At 46.3% G+C, this 26,432-nt stretch overlaps 1 protein-coding gene across 1 annotated transcript; it reads right to left on the reverse strand.

Annotated features, from left to right (window-relative positions):
- Nucleotides 1-352: 352 nt before the first annotated feature.
- Nucleotides 353-26,146, reverse strand: IFNAR1 (interferon alpha and beta receptor subunit 1). The gene is made up of 11 exons (XM_056109372.1): nt 26,017-26,146; nt 18,460-18,583; nt 14,067-14,248; nt 10,625-10,779; nt 10,373-10,514; nt 9,904-10,027; nt 4,932-5,131; nt 4,675-4,832; nt 3,816-3,963; nt 3,114-3,259; nt 353-997 (listed from the first exon to the last, which is right to left on the reverse strand). The coding sequence occupies exons 1-11, from the start codon at nt 26,087-26,089 to the stop codon at nt 767-769; spliced, it is 1,683 nt and encodes a 560-aa protein (XP_055965347.1). The 5' UTR covers nt 26,090-26,146; the 3' UTR covers nt 353-766.
- Nucleotides 26,147-26,432: the final 286 nt, after the last annotated feature.

Below are 26,432 nucleotides of genomic sequence, written 5' to 3' on the forward strand. Positions count from 1 at the left end.
GGTTCTTGGGATCAATAGCAGTCCTGCAAGCCTGTTGCAGTCGAGGCTGGTGCAACGCCGGGGATGGTGCCCAGGGCCTCACGCGTCCGTCACACACACACGATCTCTACCACAGAGCTTTGAAGGCTCCTCTCTCTGTGTATATTTATTCTAGAACAACCGAGCGTCTTTAGAAGACCAAGGGAGCAGTGGTATTCGGGCTTTGTGGGCGGAGTTTTCAGAGTCGAAGGACAAGACCAGAAGAATCCCTGCAACGGAATGTATCCCCACGCCGGGAACGAAGAGTAGCTGAAGACACAGCTACGAGCAGCACTGCCATAAAGAGAGTTGAACTGAAGACCGCAAAGGCCAGCACGCAACAGCCAGCCACGAACTACAGAGAACATTCAAGAAGGAGGGGGTCTTCTGGATTTCACCCAGCTTACCCAAGACTGAGTCAGCATCAGTTCTTTCAAGAGTACACAAAAGAAAGTACATACCTTTTCTCCAAATTTCTGTCATTTCATCTGTAAACAGCGAAGTATTTGCCTGTATTTTCAGAACCTGGAATCTGCACCTATTTTTTTTTTCTTTCTCTTCTCTAACAAGCAAATACCTGCCAGGTACTTGCCAGGAACTTGCCCTCCTGGAGCGCTTGCAAAACCCATATTTTAGAGACCGGGTCTGGTGACACCCTTTCCTTCTCTTCTGCTCGCTTGCTTTATTTTCATGTTTTTTTTTTTTAATTTAATTTTTATCTTCACTAGAACAGCTTCTACTTACACCGTTAGTTTTCGCTTTCCGGCTCATCTGCTTTATTTTCATTATTTTCATCTTCATTAGAATAGTTGCCAGAATCTTCGCTTGTCTGGGAACTGTACTGTTTGTGATTCTCATCGATCTGACGAACGTCTTCTACTATAGTAACGCTGTTTACATTTTCGATTATAAAACACCGTTCAGTTTGTTCCTCCGAAGTGGAAAGGAGTAGGTTCTTGAGCGGCTGTTCGGAGAGATCCTAATTTGCAGAAGAGAAATAGAAATAGGTTATTTTAAATGACTTAAAAAATAATTAGTTTTCTAGTTCTAATATCTTTAGCTTATGTTTAATGAGTAGAAAACATATCTTTTGGTTTAGGTTCTGTTACATAGTGAGAGCTGAGACCTTAGGATCTCCTGGGGAGGGACCTGAAAAGCACCTTAAACAGCAGCAAGGGGTGCCCTGCGGGGAGTGGAAGGAGAGAGGAGACCACTGGGCTGTGGAAATTCTATTCCAAAATAAAATTATTTCTGAATAACCTGCAAGCATTCAGAAAAAAGTAAGAGTGATGAATTAGTTCTTCCTGCTCAATGAGTAATAAGCTCTTGTTATCAGCTCCTCTTAAGTACTTCAGACAATGAACTCTAACTTTATTTATTTTTATTTCTCTGGGTCACACACTCCTGACTCTGCACTCAGGAATTAACTCTTTTTTTTTCCCCCTTTATTTTATTTTATTTAAAGTTGTAGATTTACAATTTTTTGTGCTTTGGTTTCAATTATACAATGATCAGATACCCATCCCTCCACCAGTGCCCATTTTCCACCACCATGGATAATATCCCTCCACCCCCATCCCCCCTGTCTCTGTGGCAGGGCAATCCCCTGTGTTCTCTCTCTCCTTTTGGTTGTTGTGGTCTGCAAAAGAGGCATTGAGTGGCAAACATGTTCAGTCCATAGTCTACTTTCGACATGCATCTCCCCTCCTGGGAGGATCCTCCAAACACAGGAATTAACTCTTGGCAGGTGCTCAGGGGACCATATGGGAAGACTGGGGATCCCCTGGAAGGCTGCTTAACTCAACAGTTTCTTAGGCAAAACAACAGGAAGCCCACCGGAAGTGCATACCTCTCCACAGGGGCAGAGAAAAGCTTGGGTCCAGATTTCAGGCTTTCAAAAAACAAGCTACCCTCATAGCAGCACCAGCAAAAGCCTGGGTGCAGTGGCCATGGGAAACTCAGTCCTGTTACACCATTCTGTGATTTTTATCCCCAAAATGTACTTTCTGTACTGCTGGTAATGTTTGGTCTATTTTCTTAGATTTTAAACGCGGGACTATGTGCTGTGGTAGCCAACTGCCAGAAACATAGGAAATTAAGAATGTGCCTTACTGTATATAAGTTGCATTAAATGTCTCCTTTAAAAAAAAAAGGTAAAGAAATACTTCTTTTTTAATGTAGACAAGAGTCAAAACTATTGATACAATTCTAGAGTTGAAACTGATTATATAACAAAACTTCAATATTAAAATGGGTGTTTAAAAATCAATTTTTTTAATGTGAAAATTTATGTCATCACCGGGTCATGAAGTTCTTGTCTCAGAATTCACTAAGCAGTTTGTTGCTAGTTGAGCCTTCTGTGTGGTGATTTCGCTGGTTTGGTTTAGGCATTTATGTTACTTTCCCATCGAACTGGGTGTGCTCCTACTGGAATTTCAGTGTTGAGGAATTTGGAGGTGTTGCGTGGCCTGGGGCTGCAGAGACTTAAGGATCTATGGTCTGGGTCAATGGTTAACATTGATGGTGGCTGTGGGAGGTGGACATGGCTGTTGTCCCCACTCCGAGAAGACCCCATTAAATGACTACCTCTAAACTTAAGAGAAATTTTTTCTTTATCTTTTTTTTTGGGGGGGGGGGTCACACCTGGCGATGCACAGGGGTTACTCCTGGCTCATGCACTCAGGAATTACTCCGGGTGATGCTCGGGGGACCATATGAGATGCTGGGAATCGAACCTGGGTTGGTTGCATGCAAGGCAAATGCCCTACCCACTGTGCTATTGCTCCTGCCCCTTTTGTCTTTTGGGCCACACCGGGCAATGCTCAGGGGTTACTGCTGGCTCTACTCAAAAATGACTCCTGGCGGTGCTTTGGGGACCATATGGGATGCCAGGGATTGAACCCAGGTCAGTGGCATGCAGGGCAAGTGCCCTACCAATATGCTATACTATCTCTCCAGCCCCCTTGTTGAAACTTAAAGAAAATGCCCAAATCATTATCTTTTATTTTCTGCTATTAAGAAAAAAATTTTTTTCCCTGTTAAAATCAAATACAGTTCATTTAAAGAAAGTCCTAGCCTTGACGCAAATAGCATACCTCATTTATCGTGGAAGGAGGCTTATGTGGTGGAAAATAAACAAAACTGATATATTTCCAGAAGATTTTCACAACCAAAGTAAGAGCTGGAACTATAAGTAATACAACGAAAACTCCAGCTACAAGCATATTCTCTGTAGAGGTTTCTAAAGAAAAAAAAAAAATTTAGTATTGCTACAAGTTCTGACACACAAATATGGTAACAATGTTAACAGAATCTGTTCAAAAGGTTAGCCATGTGAAAGAAAATGGAACATCCATTAAATAAAATTCCTATATATTTCTGAGAGTGCCAACCTGGCTGTAGAGGTATTTTGCACATAAAAATGGCTCAGAAAGTATAAGAGAAAAGTGAAGAATAGGTATTGACATAAGGCTTAATTCAGCCATAATATTCTCTAGTAATTCTTCTGTAACACGCAATGAGCCCAAATATAAAAACCATGTGACTAGGCATCCATCAGCAACCTTGGAAACTATAAACTACAAAAGGAGACAGTCAGTCCCACATTAAAAAAGTGAGTCGATTTCCAGATAGGTAAGGATTATATAAACAGCAACAATAACAACAACAAAGTTCAAAATCTGCTAATTGAATGGCAGGATGGAGGGAAACCATAGAATATTTCATCGGTTCCAATCATCTGAATTGTTCTCAGGCAGCCTATCACACTGTTGTAGAGAGTGAGGGAAGATCCCCACCTGGCTTGGTTTCCTCGCACTGACTGTCACTGAACACACTGCTCAGGTTCCATTTCTCATCCTCAACGAGGGCTCTGGCTTTCACACAATAGACCGTCTGCGTTTTCAACTTATCAATAGTAAAATCAGTTTTCTCAACATACACCGTCTATAAAAAGAAAAGTTAATCATGGATAAAATTTAGTCACTTTAGGAAAGCAGACAAGGAATATCTATTTTCTGAAAAAGTAAGTCCCCCCCCCCTTTTTTCCTGTTTGGGTCACACCCAGTGATGTTCAGGGGTTACTCCTAGCTCTGCACTCAGGAATGACTCCTTGCGGTGCTGGGGGGGGGGGGGTGGAGGGGGAGGGGAGGGAACCATATGGGATGCTGGGGATCGAAACCGGGTTGGCTGTCTGTAAGGCAAGCTCTCTACCCACAATACAGTTGATCTGGTCCTTGAAATATTGAGGGTTTTTTTGGCAGGTGGGGGTGCTCAGTGGTCTTGTGTGAGGCCCCAGCTTCTCCTCAGCACAGCATGGGTACCATCAGAAGTGACCCCGGTGGTCCAAGAGTGCTACCTCATCACTAGAGGTGGTGCCAATTAAAAACAAGAACTCCCAAAGTGTCACCATCAAGAAGTGCTCCCTGGGGGCTGAAGTGATAGCACAGCAGGTAGGGCGTTTGCCTTGCACGCGGCCAACCTGGGTTCGATTCCCAGCATCCCATATGGTCCCCTGAGCACAGCCAGGAGTGATTTCTGAATGCAAAGCCAGGAGTAACCCCTGAGCATTGCCAGGTGTGACCCGAAACACACACACAAAAAAAGGAGTGCTCCCAATCCTAGTTACAATGTTAAATGTAAGTAGGATCTTTTTACCTCGGCATTTGTAGAGTTTTCCCAAAAAACAATTTCATAAATTAGGGGGTAATCCTGGTCCACAAACTTGTTTTCAGAATCTTCTGGGGAACCGATAGAGATATGCATTGAACGATCATCAGTGGGTTTCATGTTAATGACTGGTGGAAGTATTACAGCTAAAAAAAAAATTGCAAACACACAGTTAAATTTAAACTAGAAAAAAAAAAAACCTATACGGAATCAGAGGATTGCAATCGAAACACTTATTTGCTTACTTTGCATGACAGTATCAAATTTTTTTTCTTCAGACCAAAAAGATGAAGCATTTCCTTCAGATGCTTGGACACGGATAAAGTGAATTCCTTTGAGGAACACGGCTTGTGGGATCACACAATAGGTAGTTCTGACATTTTCACAGTCCTGGATTTTTTTCCATTTCTCTGCGTGGTGCCCAGGAAGCATTTTTATATAGGCACTTTTAAAACAAAGAAGTTGGTTTTAGTTTTTTCATTCCAAAAACATGAACCCAGAGTCTCCTGTCTATTCCTTCTGGGCGGGGAGGGGGCTACAGAAGCGAATGGATTTCACCCTCAGGAACAGTTCCAGAGACACACCCACAACCCTAAAGCAAACCAGAGCTCGCTGCAGGGTGTGACAGAGGTTTGAATCCCAGCATCCCACATGGTCCCCTGAGCACTGCCAGGAGTAATTCCTGAGTGCAGAGCCAGGAGCAACCCCTGTGTATTGTGCCGGGTGTGACCCAAAAAGCCATGGAGGGGGACAAGGCACTTGTCAGCACACAGAAACTGAGTGACAGCCTCAGGGATGCGGCAGAGAAGATGCTGAACATGGCCAAAAAAAATGAGGTCATGAAATTGGCTTATAAATGAAGGGACACGGAGAGTATCACGCTGAGTGAAATGAGCAGGGGGAGGGGGACACACACGGACTGCGCTCAGCTGTGGGATATGAACAACACGGTATAAGAGCAACCCCAAGGAAAGGAGAAACAAAGGTCAGGAGGACTGGCCCATAGTTCGGGGCCTGTGAAAAGGGGAAGTGGGGGAGGGGAGGGCAAGGGGTGGCAGTGCAGTCAGGACAGAGAAGGGACCACTATGACAATGATAGCTGTAAATGATCCCTCTGGACAAGAGCTGCTGCAAGTAAAGGGGCAAATAGGATAACCTGTCAGTACGTATTGCAAACCACAATGCTGGTGGGAGGGAGGAAAGAGAGAGAGAGAGAGAGAGAGAGAGTGAGAGAGAGAGAGAGAGAGAGAGAGGGAGGAAGACAGAGAGAGAGGGAAGGGTTAGGTAGTGAGCAGGGGAAGAGAGAGTTTTTGCCATAGAGGCCGGTGGGGTGATGGGGCTGGAGGGAAACTGGGGTCACTGGTGCTGGGAAATGTACACCGGTGAAGGGACGGGTGTTGGAACGTCTTATGACCGAAACCCAATCATGAACAGCTTTGTAACGGAGTATCTCGTGGTGATTCTTTAAAATGGTCATAATTGGGGCTGGAGTGATAGCACTCTGGGTAGGGCGTTTGCCTTGCACGTGGACAACCTGGGTTTGAATCCCAGCATCCCACATGGTCCCCTGAGCACTGCCAGGAGTAATTCCTGAGTGCAGAGCCAGGAGCAACCCCTGTGTATTGTGCCGGGTGTGACCCAAAAAGCAAATAAAAAAAATTACAAAAAAAATGGTCATAATTAAAAATTAAGATTCTGTACACTCACACACTCACACATCACTGTTGTCATTACAAAGGCAATGGATCCTGAACCCCCCGCCCCCAGCTCCAGGATCTACACCTGGGAAGGAGAGGCTTTAATGGCACCAGTGTGCTTCTTCTGTGCCAGGACACTGCTGGCATGGACGCGGCCATGGAGGGGGACCAGGCCACTCAGCACGGACACAGCCATGGAAGGGTATTTGTGCAGCAGCACCACTAAGGAGCAGCAAAGCAGTGACCGCGGCAGAGAAGGGTCTCCCGCCCGGAGAGCCCGCTGCTGAGCACGTCCCGGCACAGAGTGGGTGTGTGTGCAACCTAGGTATACCAGCGCCGTGTGAGCCCAACCCAGTGTGGGGCCCGCCGGGTGCAGCCAGGAAGGTGAGGTTCGCTGCTCAGAGACCACCAGCTTAAAGGTTCTCTGTCCCAGCCTGCAGCAACAGCAGCTTTTGAGTTCCCAAGTCCGCTGCATCGCATCCCATGGGGTTCTCTTCGCCGATCGCTAACGGGCCTCACGCCAGCCAGGCCCCGACGTGTATACATCTCCACGGCACTCGTGGGCCGAAGCCTGCTATCAGCCCACCCCACTGACTCTGCTTCCTCACACACTGTTCCCCTAGGCCCAGAGTCACTGCTGTCCTCCCTGCAGGCCTGCCCCTCAGTGTTGGGCTGAGGTGGCCTCCAAACTCCCCCACCCCTACCTCCAGTCACCTCCCATCCCTCCCCGGGTAGGCAGGTGCTGTGAACAGGATGGAGGCCACGTCTCTCTAGACAGCGGTGCCCTTTTAGGGCCAAAGGTAGAGGAATCTGCCCCTGATTAAAGGCGCCCATGAGCTGAGGACTACCTGGTGGGCCTGATCTCACCCTACGAGGGTCTCAAGGCCAGGAAGCAGGCTGCCGGTGATGCATTCTGCCCAAAACCTCCCGAGCTGAGGCGAGGGTCTGCCTGCACCACCTCAGAGGCCGCGGTCCTGCCTGATGACCCCGATAGTTCCCAGGAGTGGGCCCAGAGGAGCCAGGCTCCCGACCAGGAGCCAGAGAGATCAGAAACGGCTGCATTAGCTGCTGTATCTGAAGTTACTTCATTCCAGAGCAACAGAAAGCAATCGGTTCCCTCCCACTCTGACCTAAAGTACATTTGTTCGTATTCTGAGTTTTCTGCCGTGTGCAGCTCTGCCCTCCCTCAGCTACCTATTTTGAAATCTGATTCAAAAGTCAAGGTTTTGATCACATTTCCTGTCCACCAAATGGGTTCTCAAGAGCTCGCCAAGCCCATTCACTTTCTCATCTCTCTAACCCTTAACATTTCTGCATTACATCTCTAAATCTTTTTTTTTTTTTTTTTTTTGGTTTTGCGGCTACACCTGGTGGTGATCAGGGGTTACTCCTGGCTCTGCACTCAAGGATCACTCCTGGTGGTTCAGGGGACCATACGGGATGCCGGGGATTGAACCCAGATCAGCCATGTACAAGGCAAACATGCTACTTGCTGTACTATCCTTCTGCCCCCCACCCCTCATCACACTTTGCTAGAAAATGCCAGCTAAATACTTTTAATTTCTAGAAAACTGTTTTAGTCTGCTGGATCTCCAGAGTTTGGTACGTCATGCCAATATCCAGAAGAAACAGCAAAAACTATGGCTTCTAGCACCTGCCTGCAAGTTGTCAGAAGCTCACATAGCTGGTGTCCCTGTGTTAACTGGCCCTGGCAGCTCTACTGTCCTCAATCTCCTGTGCCCAGAAGCAATTTCTAGACCCACCATAAACAGAGGTACGATTCTGCTTCTTAGCGTCTACCCCGAGAGCACAAAAACACGAACTCAAAAAGATACAGACATACCCATGTTCATTCCAGCAGGAAGTGTAATAGCCGGGCTATGGGAACAACTCAAATGTCCAAGAGACCGATGGACAATGAAGCGGTGGTCACTTCATTACTATATGTCAGAGTATATGAAATACTGTAGCACTGTCCTCCCGTTATTCATTGATTTGCTCGAGCGGGCCCAGTAACGTCTCCACTGTGAGACTTATTGTTACTGTGTTTGGCATATCGAATACGTCGCGGGTAGCTTGCCAGGCTTTGCTGTGCAGGTGAGATACTCTCAGTAGCTTGCCAGGCTCTCCAAGAGGGGAGGAGGAATCGAACACAGGTCGGCCCAGTCGACAGCCAGTCGGCAGTGTATAAGGCAAACGTGCTACCTGCTGTGCTATTGCTCCAGCCCTACAGGGCTTTTTTCCCACCCTTTTTGGGTCTCACCCAGCGATGCACAGGGTACTCCTGGCTCATGCACTCAGAAATTACTTCTGGTGGAGCTAAAGGGACCATATGGGATGCTGGGAATCAAACCCGGGTTGGCCGTGTGCAAGGCAAATGCCCTACCCACTGTACTACAGCTCCAGCCCCACTACAGAGCTTTAAGCAAGGATGAACCCTTGCAGTTTGAGGCAACTTGGAAGGAACTGGAGTGCATCCTGTTCAGTGAAATAAGTTTGAGGGAAGACAAATACTGGGTGAGCTCACTCATCTGTGGTATACAGGGAGACGACACACAAGAACAGAAGTAGTGAATCACTACAAACCCTCAAAGTATACAACTGAGATTACCAAGCAATGAGGGGAGGGAGTGAACGGAGAGGGGAACTGGAGGAACTTCAGGACTGTGCTGGGGGGCCAGGCACTGTGGTGGTGGTGAGGGTGCAGTCGCTCTTCACAGTAGAACCATAATGGGCCACAGGACAGTTCAATGGGTGGAGCATTGGCATCCGGGTTAGCTCTCTGGCAGCCCAAATGCCCCTTCCCTCAAAAGGAAAAGAATGTGTAACAACCACTAGAAAAAAAAAAAAAGCAAATAGAGGATTGCAGCCATTATACAGTGGTTAGGGCGCTTACCTTGCATATGGCAGACCCAGACTCAATTCCCAGTACCCCATTTGGTCCCCCAAGCCCACCAGGCTGGTCCACTCAGGTCCCTGAGTGCAGAGCCAGGATTAAGTCCTGAGTACAGCTGAGTGGGGCCCCAGAATAAAACAAACGAACAAAAATCCAAACAACAACAAAAAGCAAACATAAGGCTAACTTGAACTGAACAAGTCAGAACAGTGGGGTTGAGATGGGTCTTTCAGGGTTCCTGGAAGAAGCGGGTTCTGAAGAAAACACCTATGTCACGTGTCAAGCATTCCACATGGGAGAATAAATACCTGTAACTGGGAATCACACCTTTGGAAGCACGTGGGTGAAGCGCATTATGGCATTAGCAGCAGGGGCCAGAGTGATAGTACAATGAGGAGGGCATTTGCCTTGCACAAGGCTAAGCCAGGTTCGATTTCTGTCACCCCAGATGGTCCCCCAAGCACCGTCAGGAGTAATTCCTGAGTGCAGAGCCAGGAGTAACCCCTGTGCATTGCCGGGTGTGCCCCCAAAAGCAAAAACAAAACAAAGCAAACAAACAAAAAAAGCAAAGCAGCACTATGCACAGTAAAACTTGGCACAAGGAAATTTATGGAACACAACTTACGAGAGCCACTGAGCCCGAAAGGTCACCTTTTCGTGGGAGTCATTAGGGTAATCCCACTTAAGAACATAGTCCTCATTTAGAACCTCAAGCTGTACATTTTCGGGTGGAGGCAGTTTATTTTCCACTAGAAGACAAAGAACATACATAAATGCACTTATTTTTACCCTAGTGAGACAGGATCTGGTGAAAGTATGTTGCAGGAACAGCAGGGGGAAGAGGAGTTAGGGGTTATTTTGTATCATTAATACCAGTAGAAGGGAAAGATGGGTACAGCAGGCAGAGCGCTTGCCTTGCCTGCTACCAACTGGGTCTGATCCCCTGAACTTCCTTGGGAACAAGCACCAGCAGGAGTGATCCTGAGTGCAGAGCCAGGAGTAAGCCCGGAGCACAGCTGGGTGTTGGCTAGAGCCAAACATAAATGCATACGTACATAAGTAAAATGAAAAACACATAAAGCAAAATTCCTTACCTGTGGTATTTATGCAATATACTGGACTATAGAAACCAACTTTTCCTGCTGAAAGTAGCATTGCTCTAACCTTTAAACAATAAGTAGTTTTCGGTGAGAGTTTATAAATTTTGTATCTGGGATGAACCGCTTCAACACTTTGCTAAAATGGGGGAAAAAAAAGGAGCCGGTGACTTTCAAATACATACTATAAAATTTTAGAATTAATGTATGTCATCTTTCTCACACATCAAAAGTACAAAAAATACTTACTTCCATACCCGAACTATTCCAGATGACTATATTATACTTAAACATTAAACGTTCTGTAGCCCACATGTTATCATCTTCGGTTCCAGGAGGAGAGATGGTAATTATTATCGCTTTATCTTCAGCTTCTAAACGTAGTTCTGGAGGACCAATCCGAGCTATAAAAATGTAACTTCATTAACGTAGTGTTAAAATACAGAGTTAAAAAATAATTCACAGCACTTAAGTACAGACTATGCAAGGGCTGGAGAAATGAAGCAATGGATAAGGTGCTTGCTTTGACGTGGTCAGCAAGGGTTCAATCCCTCATGCCCAGTCATCCCTGAGCGCACAGCCAGGAGTATGTCCTAAGCAATGCTGGGTGTGCCCCCCTCCCCACACCCAAAGAAAACACATGGGGGCTGGAGGCACGGCACTTACCTTGTATGAAGCTGACCTGCACCCCAAATGGTCCCCGGAGCCCCACCAGGAGTGATCCCTGAGAGCAGAATCAGGAGTAAACCCTGAGCACTGCCTGGTGTGACCCCAAAAACAAACATACAAAAATCCAAACCCAAATAAATGTATGTGTAGGCTTGGCAGAAAATCACTTGCATAGCCTACACGTAATGGCATCAACAGCCAAAAGTCAAATAAATGTTATATATTTTACAAGAGAAAAAAACAACATGACATAAAGGGGCAATGAATGGTAGCGAGGTCTATTTGACACGGCAAGCTAGGGAAAGACCTTTGGACACAACTCAGCCGCTTCTTAAAAAAAAAAAAAGTGAAAAGAGGAAGTCATACAAATCCCTAGAGGAAAGCATTTAACACTGAGTGCGCCATCAAGAGCACAGCCCAAGGCGGGAATGAGCACAGTCTCAGTGGAGAAAAAGGAGGATCAGAGGGCCGTGTGGTTGGAAATCTGATTAGGTAACAGAGGAAGAACTTTCGAGTCACTGGCAAGTCACTGGAGGGCTGAGATCCGAAACGTGCATAATCTGACGGACATTCGGAAAGCCCCATCCCGGTCCATGTCGGATGAAGCAGGAGTTCCCGTTAAGAAGCACTGCCATACAAGTACTGAGAGGTTATCCTGTTTGTTCCTTTACCTCCTTCCAACACGCAGTTCTTATCCAGTGACCATTTCAACTACCACTACCATAGTGGTCCCTTCTCTATCCCAACTGCCTTTTCTCCAAGCACTTGAGGCAGGCTTCCAACCTTCAACCCTTCTGGCCCGTGTTTCTACTGTCCTTGGGTATTTGTCTCATACTATGTTTATTTACATCTCACAATTGAGTGCAATCATTCAGGAATAGCTTTGTAACGGTGTATCTCACAGTGATTCAATAAAATAAATAAATAAATAAACAAAAGAAGCTATTGCAGTAGTTCAAGTGACAGATGAACACGGTTTTGTGAAGGTGTGTAGCCAGGGTTGTGGGACTAAGAAGAAATCATACTCAGGTTATTCTCTAAGAGCTGGTCCTTCAGAATTTGTTAACAGATGGATATGAAGAAGAGACATCAATGATACTCTGAGGTAAAGGAATGAGAGAGAGAAAGAGAAAGAGAGAGAAAGAGAGAGGGAGAGAGGCAAATTAAATACTGAAACAAACAACAACCCCTTAAAAAATACTAGTTCATGAAAAATTAGCCCATCACATAGTAACAAATATTTTTCATTAACGATTACCAGAGTAGGAGCAATAGTACAGTGGGTAAGGTGCCTGCCTGTATGTGGACAACCCAGGTTTCATCCCCAGCACCATCTAGGGTCCCTTGTGCCCCATCGGGAGTGACTCCTGAGCACAGAGCCAGGAGTAACCTCTGACATCACCAGGGGTGGACTCAAAAGATTATCAGAGTCCCCCAAAGAAAAATTTAATATAGAGTGCTGCTTATTTTCATATTTGGTTCAAAGTTCTTGAATGTCTTTTAATAAAGAACACAGTTGTGGGACTGGAAAATGGAACACGAGAGTCAGGGCACTTGCCTGGCACACACTTGACCAGGGTTCAATGCCTGGCACAACATGGTTCCCAGAGCCCTGGAGGCCCCTGAGCACCACTTGGGGGACCCTTCTTCTAAAAGAAGGGGTGCATTTTACACCTATGCCCGAGTTCAGTCACCACAATCGCACATCAAACCAGCTCAACCAAACCTCACCGTGCACTGAAGAGAACAAACAGGAAAAGGCGCATACGCCTGAGTTATTATGAAAACAATTTAGATTCTACGAACATCCCCCCAGAAAGGAAGTAGGGGACCAAACTTGAGAAACACTTTCAGAAAATGAGAAGACTGGCATTAGAGCAGTTAAGAGACCCAGGCTTAAGGGAATCTTTGGATTTAAAAAAAAAATTAACTTTGGGGGCTGGAGAAATAGTACAGCAGTTAGGGCATTTGCCTTGCATGTGGCTGACCTGGGTTTGATCCCTGGCACGCCATCTATAGTCCCCCACGTCTGATCAGGAGTGATTCCTGAGTTCAAAGCCAGGAGTAATCCCTGGGCATTGCTGGGTGTAGTCCAAAAACAAACAAAAAATTAGCACAGCGGTAGGGCGTTCGCCTTACAAGCGGCCAACATGGCCGACCCGAGTTCGATTCCTTCGCCCCTCTCGGAGAGCCCGGCAGGCTACCGAGAGTATTCGATATGCCAGACACAGTAACAACAAAGTCTCCAATGGAGACGTTACTGGGCCCACTCGAGCAAATCGATGATCAACGGGAGGGCCTTTACTTTACTTTACGTATTCTTTTGTTTAGGAGCAACATCTGGCTGTGCTCAGGGCTTACTCCTGGCTCAATTACTCTTGGTGAGCTTTGGGACCACAAAGGGTTGCTGGGGATTGAACTGTACTATAGCTGCAGCCAATTTTTTTTAAAAAGATGATTTAAAGATGGATGATTTTACACTGAATGGGCCTGGATAATTTTCTATAAATATTCAATAAAGAATATAAGCTGGAGCGATAGCACAGTGGTAGGGTGTTTGCCTTGTGTGCGGTTGGCCCAGTGAGCCGGGTTCCATTCTTCTGCCCCTCTCAGAGAGCCCGACAAGCTACTGAGAGTATCTCACCCACACGGCAGAGCCTGGCAAGCTCCCCCGTGACGTATTCTATATGCCAAACACAGTAACAACAAAGTCTCCAATGGAGACGTTACTGGGCCCGCTCGAGAAAATCGATGAACAACGGGAGGACAGTGACAGTGACAAAGAATATAATGTAGGGAGCTGGAGCAATAGCACAGCAAGGCAAGTGCAGCCACTGTGACTTCAATTCTCAGTGTCCCATATGATCCCCTGAGCCTGCCAGGAGTAAATGCTAAGTGCAAAGCCAGGAGTAACCCCTGAGCACTGCCCCTGGTTTGGTTTCCCACTGAGTGTTGCCTTTGTTAAACAAAAAAAAAACAAAAAAGAATATGATGCGATTAAGCTGATAAATTCTTTCCTTACCTTCATTATATGGTACAAATGAATCAACTTCATACCATGGAGAAGTATCACTTCCTTTCTCTGCTCTTACGCGCAACTGAACTTCTTTATAAATATCTTCTAATGCATCTGAAGAAAAGCTGCATTCGAAAGTCGTAACGTGTTGACACCCAGGTAGTTCTGTCCAGTTAATCTCCAAAGGTCTTTAAAATAAAAAGACAGTTGACTGTGCAAACACCTGAATAGCGCTAAATAAATTCATAACAGATGCTAATTTATAAAGCTAGTTTAACAGTGATGTCTTCTGTTTGAATTAATGCAAACATTTTAATGTACAAGCTTCCCCTCCTCCAGGCATAACACTGTATCATTATTTATAAAATAATTCTGAGTTATTTCTGAGTTAGTTTGGGGGATGCATGCAGCAGTACTGGGTCTTACTCCTGGCTCTGCTCCCAGGGATCACCTCTAGCAGGCTTGGGGGATCACGCGGAGTACTAGGGATGGAACCTGGGTCAGCTGTGCACACAGTAAGCACCCTACCGCTATACTCTCTCTCTCTGGTCCAATTTATTTTTAGATACGGTTCTCTAATTATGTGGATTGTTCCATTAAGAGCTCAAAGGAGCAGAAGAAAAAGTGATTCATAAAGTCAAAGTGAACTGAGTGTTGGCTTTTTAAAAATAGATGTAGATTCTTCAAAAACATAAAGAAATCAAATTCTTAAAGCATGTCTAAAATAGAAAGGTATCATGAGAGGAAAAAAGGCTGAAGTGAAAGAGAGATAGGCAACATAACTTTAGATTTCAAAAATTATGTTTTACCTCCATGACCTTAAAAGGGCACAGGCTGGATTGACAGTGCTGGAAGCAGCGCACATGACTGGCATGGGCTGACCTGTTGGATCCCTGACACCATATGGTTTCCCGAATTTTGTTGCTGGGCATGGTCCTAGAGGCCATGCACTGCAGGGAGGTCCCCAAGCATTCCTGGGGAGGCCCCTAGGCCACCTGAGCACTGCTCAAAAACAAACAAAAAAAAAAGGAAAAAGAGATTTTTGTTAAATCTAATCCATAGCTCTAGCTGTTGCTCATTTTTTTTTGGGGGGGGGGCTAATATTGCAGACATCATTTTGTTTGCTTTGTTATTTTGGTGCCACACTTGGCTGTGCTCAGGGATCATTTCTTTCTTTTTTTTTTTTTTGTAGGAGTACTGCTATTTATTCAGCCATTGATTAGCTGATTGAATTCAGGGATCATTTCTGGTAGCTGGCGGGTGGGGATTGAATCTGGGTCAGTCACATGTAAGGAAATCTCCTTCCCCACTATACCAGCTCTCCAGCCCTGCAGACATAGATGCTTTAAAAACCAGGGTAGGTGGACTGGAGCAATATGTACAGAAGATAGGGAGTCTGCCATGCACACAAATGATCTGGGTTCAATCCCTGGTACCCAATATAGTTTCTCAAGCTCCACTCCGAGTGCAGAGAATGAAGTAAGCTCTGAGCACTGCCAGGTGTGGTCCCTCAATGCCTCCACCCCCAGAAAGAAACCAGGGGCAGCATCCAAAAAGTTTTTGTAGTGACAGAAACATAATTCTACCTTAATTTTCTGAAAGGAAACACTTTCAAAATTACCAAAAACTACACATTAGCAAATGGGATACTTCTGGCAAATTTTTCCTTCTACTTTTTCTGTTCCACCTCTGAGAAAAGCACTGGTTTTAACAGTTTAAACAAGAACACTTATAGGAAACTCCTCCACATTGCCACATCAGAATTAATTTCTAAAAATTCATATACTTAAAATCTAAATTAAACATCCAATCAAACAAATTTTGCATAGCTTTGTTTTTCTCAAATATCACTTATTAGGTAACAAATCCCAAGCAAGTAGGAGGTAAAGGAAGCCCGGGTAGTAGACCTCCTACTGCTTCAGGTCTGGGGCACAGATTTCAAAGTAAAACGAGCTACAGGCAGAAGGCCAACAAACCATTGACCCATTCTAATGAAGAACTTTTATTATAAATAGAAAGCCTTATCAAAAAAATTTCAAATCAGTCTCTCTCCCTTCCTCTATTTTCCTGCTTCAGGAGGCCCTGGTTCCTCTGTCACAGCTGCTTTTACATACAAGGGAACTATTGTAATGGCAGTTATTTTATACTTTAAGGAAAAAAAAAAAGTTCTACCACATACGGTTAGATCAGAGCAGAAAACAATTTATAAATAAATGAATACAAAATGTATTTCATGAAGCCAATTTCATAACATAACATCATGCTGTCGCTCAGGTTCATTGATGACTTCTGAGCACTCAGTGTTTGGCATCAAAGGCATCTGCTATTTGTTGACTGAATGAATATACATCCCACCCTGCAAACGTAACAAAAAAATGTCACGTGCATCACACATGCTGCTGATCCAGCTTGCATCCTATGGTTAGTGGTATGCTAATAGTCTGGCCTCAAAGAATAGAATTAAACCCAGGGAACTTGTTTAAAGTTCGTATGACACCACATGATCACCATATGGCGTTCCTTTAATTCATAATCTGGCATCTATTTTACAAGGAAATGATTCATAAAGCCCGTGGAGCCGATACGAATCGAGACGAAAGTAATGCATTTGACACCCAGGTCAGAATGGGAGCGTAAAAGACATTATTACAGACTACAGCATTTAGTATAAGTATATAATAATGTGTGGGGCCAGAGAGATACTATAGCAAATTGTGCACTTGCCTTGCAAGCAGTCACCCATTGGAACCAACATATGGTCCCCTGATCCTATCAGGAATGGTCCCTGAGCATAGAGCAAGGAAGGAGTCAGCACTGAGTACCACTGGGTGTGTCCAAAAACCAAAATAAAATACAATGTGTAAAAGAATAGGATTATGATAACAAAGTCCATGACTGTGTTGACTTATTTTTTTGGGGGGGTGGCAGAGCACACACCAGGTGGTACTCAGGGCTTACTCCTGACTCTGCACTTAGGGGTCTCTCCTGGTGAGGCTCAGGGCACCATATAAAATGCTGAGGATTAAACCTGGTTTGGTTGTGTGTAAGGCAACCACCTTGCCCTCTGTACTATCATCTGGCCTGAGACACTGTTCTTTACTTATTTATAATTTTTTTTTTTTTTGCTTTTTGGGTCACACCTGGCGATGCACAGGGGTTACTCCTGGCTCTGCACTCAGGAATTACCCTGGCGGTGCTCAGGGGACCAAATGGGATGCTGGGAATTGAACCTGGGTCAACCGTGGGTAAGGCAAATGCCCTACCCACTGTGCTATTGCTCCAGCTCCTGTTCTTTATTTATAAGGACAACATCAAATAGAGAAACCTAAAATAATCTTTGTTATACCTAAAAGAGTCCCTTACTAAGATGCCAGACCAAGTAAATAACAAAATTAGTAATAAAACCCAAAAGTTTACTTAAAAATACTCTAAAAAGGTAAGTATTCTGAAATTATTCATCCTGAGATAACCCATGTGTAAGAAGTGTAAGTACCATGGGTCACAAAGACAAGCATTGACACATGTTACTAAAGCAGGAGACTGACTAATGAGGAATCAGAGAGCAAATCTGTGGGGCTGTGGTGGGGAGTGGGTGTCCTGTTCTGGAGGGCTGTGGAGGGGGAGGGGGTGGGTGGGCTCCTGTTCCGAAGGGCTGATGTGGGAAGCCAGGCCCCTGCTCTGGAGGGCTGAGGCGGGAAGTGGGGCCCCTGTTTTGAAAGGCTGAGGCCTTGTTTCTTCACCGACTGAGGAACTACAGCTCTTTTGTGGCCAGAGGCCACAGTCAGCAGATCAGGCCTTGATACTCGATCAGACAGCCAGGCTTCCGGAGCTGGATTCTCTGTACTATCTTCTTTGGCAGCTCCCAGTGTGTCTCATCTCTTGGCAACTGTGAACTGGGCAGAGAGTGAGTACTACGGAGGAGGCAGAAAACAGAAACGCCAAGTGCAGGGAGCTCCCGTGCCAATGAACAGGTGCTTCTAAACTTGTGCGTGACAGAAAGAGCAGCAAAGTCTGCCTGTCTGAGATTGGGGATGCCAAGCAGGCTGGAGGGCTATTTCCAGATGTGATTTTGCGATATCTCCAGTCCGCTACATCCACTTCGTTTCAGGTCCTACTTACAGGTACAGAAAGTGGTACCCTTTCTAACAGAAGTGGCGTGGCTGTGGATGAGCGTGGCATCTGCCACCACTGGCCCCAAACCCTCTGGCTTCAATACTCAAAGATGTATCTGAGTCTTTCTCTGTCTCATAAAAAGCATATGGTAAAGTGGGCACAGAATAGCTTTAAAAATATGAAAACCCATTTTCCCGCACATGCTAAAAAAGAAAATTCCCAAATGTTAAGAATCACACAAAAAATTGGTTGATTCTGGCTTATAAAAAAAGTTAGTGCAACATACATTTGATAATATGCGGAAAAAGTAACATTCTTGTCGTATTCATCACTCCTCTCCCATTTCAGGGTAATGTTGTCGTCAATGATGGAAACCTCTACATTTTGGGGTGATTTCAGAGCTTCTCCTCCTGGAAAGGAAAATAAGGTAGTTATATATATACCAAAAGTATTTGAAAAGAATGCTACTCTTCCCTTCCTACCACGGATTCAAAGTTGTACATTTAAGTCTAAGACAGTATATTAAAGAATCTGTTAAATCTATTAAATCTGGAGCCATAGCACAGCGGGTAGGGCGTTTGCCTTGCACACGGCCGACCCGGGTTTGATTCCTCTGCCCTCTTGGAGAGCCCAGCAAGCTACCAAGAGTATCTCGCCTGCACAGCAAAGCCTGGCAAGCTCCCTGTGACGGATTTGATACACCAAAAATAGTAACAAGTCTCACGATTAGTTGTGAGATGTTACTGGTGCCCACTCAAGCAAATCGATGAACAAAGGGAGGACAGTGCTACAGTGCTGTTAAAAAATAGCAACAAACCAAAATCATTATTGGCAGGTCATACAAAAATTCCTTAGTAGTACAGTGGGTAAGGCGCTTGTCTTGCATGCAGCCAAACCCAGTTACAATCACCAGCACTGCGTAAGATTTGCTCTGTCTGGAGTGATCCCTGAGCATGGAGCCACGATTAAGTCCAAAGTACTGCCAGGTGTGACCCAAAAGCTAAGGGAGAAAAATATATACTACAAATCATTGGAGAAAATTTTTTTCCTAAAATATCTAATGATAAGTAATCTTATTCACTGCCCATGGTCCAGACTTATAAATATCGAAAGAGATCAACAAGTTGCAGATCAATAAATCTCCGGGCGGCCAGGGAGACCCCTGGGCACCCTCTCCTCTCCTTCCCTCCCTCCCTCCCTCTCTCCACTTGCGTTTGGTGGTCTCGAGCCACTTCTCCACCCAGGACAGCCAATGCCATGGGTGGACGAAGGAGGAAACGAGGGCCAGGTTGGTTGGTGATCATTGCCTTTTACTCCATTCTCACAACGCACCTGTTCCAGTTTCTCTAAGCTCCCCATTCTAGCCTCACACTGCCCCTCATTCCTGTCTCCTCCAGTCTCTCCCACTCATCTCTCCGTGCTCCCTCTCACAGCTGCGTCTCTTGTCTCTCCACGCGCCAGCTCCTGTATTCTTCCCCTACATTCTTCTCCCTCAGTCCCCCTAGCTAGTCTCTCCGCACTCCATCTTGCTGCCCTGATCTCTCTCTAGTCTCTCATCAACATATCAAAAGCCCTTCCTGATTGCTGATCAGGCTCAAGGGAGGAAAATACTACCTAAGGGTGTTTCTCCTCTCCTGAGTTCAATAACTTAACATCTTAATTCTACTTTTTAATACTAGTTATTTCGTATGGACACAGTAAGAGATATATTAAGCTTGTAGGGTGGCTCTCCTGGGAACATCTCGCTATAGATCTCAAGACTACAGTGCTCAGGCCAGATTAGCCTAGCAGGGTCCTAATCTAGATGTTACTGTTTGGATCATGACAGAATTTGCCCATGACCATGCTCTTAACTTACAGTTAAGTATTGTGGCGCTTTAGCCAGGCCCATTTTGATGCCAGGGTAGCTCACTGCTTACCCTGGGCCCATCCAGCCCCTCGTTGGGACCCTGCTTTTGGGGTGCAAGGAAGTAAGGGCAACTGAGGCTTAAGTCAAGAGAACAGATGCCAGGAGTGAATATCATTCGGTGTCAATTAATTCCAAGTTACAAAAGCATAGCATGTTTACTGGCTTCCTGTGTCTATACAAAAAGGGTATCGCTCTGAAGTAACTATGCAAAGAACTTAAGGAGAAGAGAAAAGCAGTATTTACAGGTTAACAGAACAAAGAAAGAGGTTACAAATAAACACAGAGGAATGGGAGCACTGTGATGGAAATAACCCAATAAACCTAAGCTCCCTGTGGCAAGGCAGAAAGGACAAACCAATGTCATCCTACAGCAGAGATTCTTCCAGACCCCACACAAGGCTGAGTTGTCCCACGGTACTCTGAGGAGGGGGGATGAGCCCAGAGACATCCCCCCCCAAAAAACAGAACCCTGGAAGCTGAAAGCTTCTACACTCCACAATTACTGCCATGCTCCCAGCCAGACCCCATTGCTCAGGATGAACCTCATCCAGAAATTAATCTGCCGAAAAACTCAGGCATGCAGGTTTTGTGACTGAAATCTCTAGGCTTTCAGAATCAGGGACGGGCTACCCCCTCCTTCATCTCCCAGTACTTCTCAAGTCCAGGCAGTCATGCGCACACCCCAAAGCTGCCACCCAGTTAAAATTTTAACTCCAGCTATATCACTATATCACCTCCTTAAAAATTTTGGTCTTCTTGTAGTGACATCTCAAACTCTCCAACACTGATAAGCCAGGTATAGCACACCAGATTGGATGGGATGTAACGTAGAAGAGAGCTAGTCTCGATTAACAAAATATAATTACAAAAGGCTTAACCTGTAATAATATCTTAGTAATCTCTTATATGAGGGTTTAAAAGCTCCCATGGTGAGATACAACAATCTTCACTAACTTTCTTCTAAGGAAACATTTTTTGATCATTCTTTTAGCAAATTATTTATAAGCAATATAAAATAAGTTATTGAGGACCAGCTACAAGTGCAGATTTAATGGGTGACTGGGAAAAATGGAGACAATGGTGGTGGGAAGGTGTAATGGTAGTCGAACTGGTGTTGGAATAATTAATGTCTGTAACAAATCATTACAAACAACTTTGTAAACCACAGTGCTTATATAAAATGTAAGGAGGAAATAAAATTAAAAAGAAAACCACCCCAATGATGACTCTTACCATGGTGAACTCATTATTTATGGTGGTATGTTTCAGAGAACTGGTAAAAAAAGCTGAGCTTTAAAAACCCAGAGAGTAAAGTAAAGACCCTCCCGTTGATCATCGAGTTGCTTGAGCGGGCCCAGTAATGTCTCCATTGGAGACTTTGTTGTTACTGTGTTTGGCATATCGAATCCGTCACGGGGAGCTTGCCAGGCCCTGCCGTGCGGGCGAGATACTCTCGGTAGCTTGCCGGGCTCTCCGAGAGGGGCGGAGGAATCGAACTGGGGTCGGCCATGTTGGCTGTGTGCAAGGCAAACGCCCTACCACTGTGCTATCGCTCCAGCCCTGCCCAGAGAAAGTATTAATTATATATCAGTGAAGGTGGAAAAAAGTAAAGAGCATTTTAATGGACATAATGTCTGTATAAAAAAAGACACTTTGACCTCGGAGGGACTCCTGATGGAAAAGACAGCGGTGTCCACTGTTTTCCAGTCAATGCTAGGGAAGTTTCACCTTCGATACTGAGATAGATACACAGGTGCTAACAGCAAGCTATACCAATAGGCTCTCAAAGGGGACAGAGACTCACAGGAAACCAACGCCCACATAACACAATCAAATGTGGTTATGAATGTTTCTTATGCCCGGGAGGCTTTACAGGAAAGACCTTCATCAATTCTGAAGATAGACATCTATGAAGACATCTATGAGTGTGTATGTGTGTGTGTATAGGTACACAAACATTACATGCACCTGAGATACCCATGGGGCTGCATAGTGCCAGGGATGGGGGAATCTAACTCGGGCCTCACCCCGGTAAGGCGTAATGCTCCATCACTTGAGCCACACCCCTGGTTTTCTATTTGTTTTTAAGGATTACTACCTAGAGCCCCAGGTCATTTACTTCCAGCATAAGAAACTTCCACCAGTTGGCTCTCCTCTCTTCTTATTCTTTTAATCTTCACCTCTTTCTCCCTGGCCATCCACATCCTCCAAGGCCCGACTCAGGTTTGACCTCCCAGGAAACCTCCTTTCTCTGTAGCACTGAAGCACTGTCCTCCCATTGTTCATGGATTTGCTGAGTGAGCCCAGTAATGTTTCCATTGTGAGACTTGTCGTTACTGTGTTTGGCATATCGAATATGCCACGGGTAGCTTGTCAGGCTCTGCCGTGCAGGCAAGATACTCTCGGTAGCTTGCTGGGCTCTCCGAGAAGGGCGGAGGAGTCGAACCTGGGTCGGACCTGGGTCGGCTGCATGCAAGGTAAACACCCTACCCGCTGTGATATCATTCCAGCCCTCCTTTCTCTACTTCAGCTTATACTGACTGCTTTTCTTTTGCATCACAAATCGTACTGTTCCATTTCACACTAAGATATACCCAGCACAGACTGACAACTCGAGGCTCTTAAAAGCTGTTAAAACGTTAAAAAAAAAGCAGTAACAAAAACTGCTTCTGTGTTAAACATTTATCTCCAACCAGACTGCAGGTTCCTTAAAGCTCCTACATGGTTTCATACTTTATTTTTTATTATTTTTTAAAAATTTTTGGGTCACACCCAGCAATGCACAGGGATTACTCCTGGCTCTACACTCATGAATTACTCCTGGCAGTGCTCAGGGGACCATATGGGATGCAGGGAACTGAACCCCGGTCGGCCGTGTGCAAGGCAAATGCCCTATCTGCTGTATTGCTGCTCCAGCCCCAAATGGTTTCACACTTTCACAGCTTTTTCCTGCATCCTAGGCATCCTGCTGGACTCCCAGGGACTTTCTCTCTATCACAAAGCACTTGGTCTTTCATGATGAAAGGCTACTGTTTAGATTTATTTTTTTTTCTTTTTGGGGCACACCAGACAGTGCTCAGGGTTTATTCTCGGCTCTGCACTTAGGAATTACTCCTGGCAGTGTATGGAAGACCACATGAGATGCTGAGGATTGAACCCTGGTCAGCCACATGCCAGCCAAGTGCCCTACCTACTGTGCTACCTCTTCGGCCTCTGACTCAGAATGTTTTCGTGGCTGTAACTCTGGCTTACAATTACGTATGTTCCAGGATCGCTTTTTCACATTCTTCTGAAGTCGCGTTGTCATATAGTACCCATCATAAAGGACCCCTTTTGTGGATCCTTTCTCCTACCACTCTCGTACCCTCAGTTCTGCGCCCTGAATTCAAGGGTTTGTTTAGAATTGGTTCAACAGAAGATCAGCATTTAAATTATTCCCGAAGATGAAGTTTTACCATTCACGGTGAAATCACAAGCATTGGTTGATGATACCCATGCGCACAGTATGAGGATAGAAACTGATGGATAGGTCAAACACAATGAAAGTACAAGCCAGTGGACATTTAACAGAGCTGGCTGAGAGGAAGCAGGTGGGGAAGGAGGATAAAAACATCCATTTATTTCTTGGTCCTACACTATTTCTAGCCTTTATTTCTTCTTTAAGGTAAGCACACTCTCTCCTTGAAGACCTTCTACACTGGGTTGCTGTGTAAAAATTTTTTTTACTGGGACCACTTCCTCTGCCTTCAATCAGTTTCACATCTGAGAAAATATGTTCTGAAAATTTTTAAAAAATGGAGAGTCAGCCATTGAGTCTCCTCGCCCTCAAATTTCTGTTTATACTTGAGCTCCCTGAACAGATTTTCCTTTATGTCCCACTTCTCTAAAACGAATTCTCATCCTATCTATTAGAGATTGTACACAGCCAGGAGTCCTGAAGGGGCTGACAGACACAGGATGGCGTCTGTCACATTCCACACAGAACTCTAAATGAGAGGAAGAGGAAGTGGGAGGATGTAGGGGGGAGCCCTGGCTGATGTCTGGCATTTGTGAGCCAAACAACTGATAAATGGACAGGAACTCTAACAATTAACTACTAAACAGTTTTAATTTTCAAAGCAGTCTCCTTTCATTTATTTTGAGACATTTATTTTGGTTTGGGGGCCACATCCTGTCTCTGCACTCAGGGATCACTGGGGGTGCTCAGGACCAAATGGGGTGTTGGGGATTGAACCTGGGTTGACCTGCGTAAAAGGCAAGAACCCTAACCACTAAATTACTGCTCTGGTGCCAGCAATCACCTTTAAGTTTATTTCATCCTCTTAGGGTGACAAAACTACATAAATGAGCATTTAAGCCAACTCTTCAAAGCTCCTCCTACTCACACTCATCTCACTATCTTATGACTTAAATCCAAACAACATCCATCCATATGGATGGAAAAGCCTTCCCACACTTGGGAATTTCAAGACGTGGAAAGGTGAGTAATGATCTTGGGTTTAATGATCTTGGGTTTAATTTCCACGTTCTGGAGCAGGCTTGGGTGGGGTGGGTACTCAATCTCCCAAGGCCTTGGTTCATCTGAAAAATGAGCTCCCAGTGCCTGGAGTTGTTCTGAAACCTCAGTGTAGTTTACACCTTTGAAACACCGCAGAGTGTTTCAAAGAACTGAGATCAAGGAGCTTGGCTGACACCCCACAGATCCTACCTCCATGCTCCACCTACCCTCCCACCCTCCCATTTTATTTATTTAACGAATAAATAAAACGTTTAAGAGTCATGCCTGGCACGCAGTACCAAAAAATTAGCAGCTGCAATTTTTTTCCCCCTTTCCAGACAGAAGCTTTCAACGAGGGTCTGATACATATTCTCCTGCAACGTTAAATTTAATTAATTGGTTTTGAGGGCTACACCCGGCAGTGCTCAGGGCTTCCTCCAGACTCTGAGCGTAGGGATCATCCCTGGTGATGCCCAGGTCGGAGGCGCGCGAGGCAATCAAACAAGGCGGGGATTCTTTTCACAAGTCAACAGGAATGATTTGTGCAAACAGCGCGTATGACGCATTGCGAGGACTTCAGGCTGCGGCTGCGCCCAGACCCTGGGACCCCACCCCCAACCTCCCCTTACATAACATACCTTTAAGGCATGGGAGACCCCGTACCATCCGGGGCACTGTTTCCTGCAGCCAACAACAGCCACAAAAACACTTGAAGGCTCCACCCCGCACGTCCGTACCAGGCCGCCAAGGGGAGGAGGAAGGGTGTTCGGGAAGCGCTGTCCAGATTCCCGCTGGGGCCAGCCAGGCGCGATCCCCAACAGACCCCGCAACCTCTCAGCACAACTGATCTATCAATTAATCGATACACAAGGCCCGGCGGGGGTCCCGGGTTCCACCATCCCATGTGATCCAGGCGACCCCCATACTCCCAGCGCCCCCGCAACACAATCAATCGATATAAAAGACCCCCCCCGGGGGGCCCTCTGGGTCCCACCGCTCTAGGTAACCTAAGCAACTCGGCGCTACCAATCAACCAATCAATCAAAAAGCCCAGCGGACCCTGGAAGGAGTCGGGGGCTGGTGCGTGTGTGTGGGGGGGGGCGTGGGGGGGTGGTCCGGGTTCCACCCCCAGTACTACCCACCCCTGCAGCACCATCCAAATCAACCAAGCAACCAATCAACGTCAGAACCCCCACGGTCCATGCCAACAATCAATCAATCAATCAATCAATCAACAGGTCTCCTGAGTGCTCAGGGTGGAGAGCACTCGTTAACACCTTCAAGAAGCCAATTAAAATAAACCCAAATCCAAAGTCAAGCCAACGCCCCCGCCGGGCCGCAACTGTTCCCGCCCCCACCCCCGAGCAGCCGAGGGGCCGCCGCGACCCTGGACCCCCGCGCGTGTCCCTCCGTCCCCGCCTCCGTGTCCCCCTCACCGGCCGCGGAGGGCGCCCCCCACGACACCGCAGCGACCACCAGCAGGGTGGCGGCGCGCAGGAGGGCCTGCATCGTGCGCGGGCGGCCGGCGACAGCGCCGCCGTTTTCACATTTCCCCCTCGACCGCGACGTCCCCTCAGCCGCGTCCGCGCCAGAGGAAAGCGCTTTGCGCGCGCACGCGCCCGCCGCAGACCCCGGAGCGCCGTAGGCCCCGCCCCCGCGCCCAGCGCCCCGCCGCGCACGCGCTGTCCGCGCGCTGGCGCCCCTCTTCCCCGGCCGGCCCCGCCCCACCCCTTCCGCGCGTGCGCGCTGCCGTCTCCACGGTCCTCCTACCCCCGCCCTGGCTGCGGTGCTGATGCCGCAGAGAGGCGGGCGCTGCGGGTGTTACGGCCCGCGTGGGGGATGCCGCAGAGGG

This window comes from Sorex fumeus, unplaced genomic scaffold (assembly GCF_029834395.1).
Source record: "Sorex fumeus unplaced genomic scaffold, SorFum_2.1 ptg000265l, whole genome shotgun sequence".
In the NCBI taxonomy this organism is placed as follows: Eukaryota; Metazoa; Chordata; class Mammalia; order Eulipotyphla; family Soricidae; genus Sorex; species Sorex fumeus.

What these genes read in the sequence shown, in the direction of transcription:
- IFNAR1 (XM_056109372.1), bottom strand. Translation starts at nt 26,089, where the DNA reads ATGCAGGCCCTCCTGCGCGCCGCCACCCTGCTGGTGGTCGCTGCGGTG. An exon ending in AAAACTCTACAAATGCCGAG is followed by an intron (nt 3,964 to 4,674) that starts GTAAAAAGATCC and finishes TTCTTTTTATAG; the next exon opens with ACGGTGTATGTTGAGAAAAC. An exon ending in GTGCGAGGAAACCAAGCCAG is followed by an intron (nt 3,260 to 3,815) that starts GTGGGGATCTTC and finishes TTTTTTCTTTAG; the next exon opens with AAACCTCTACAGAGAATATG.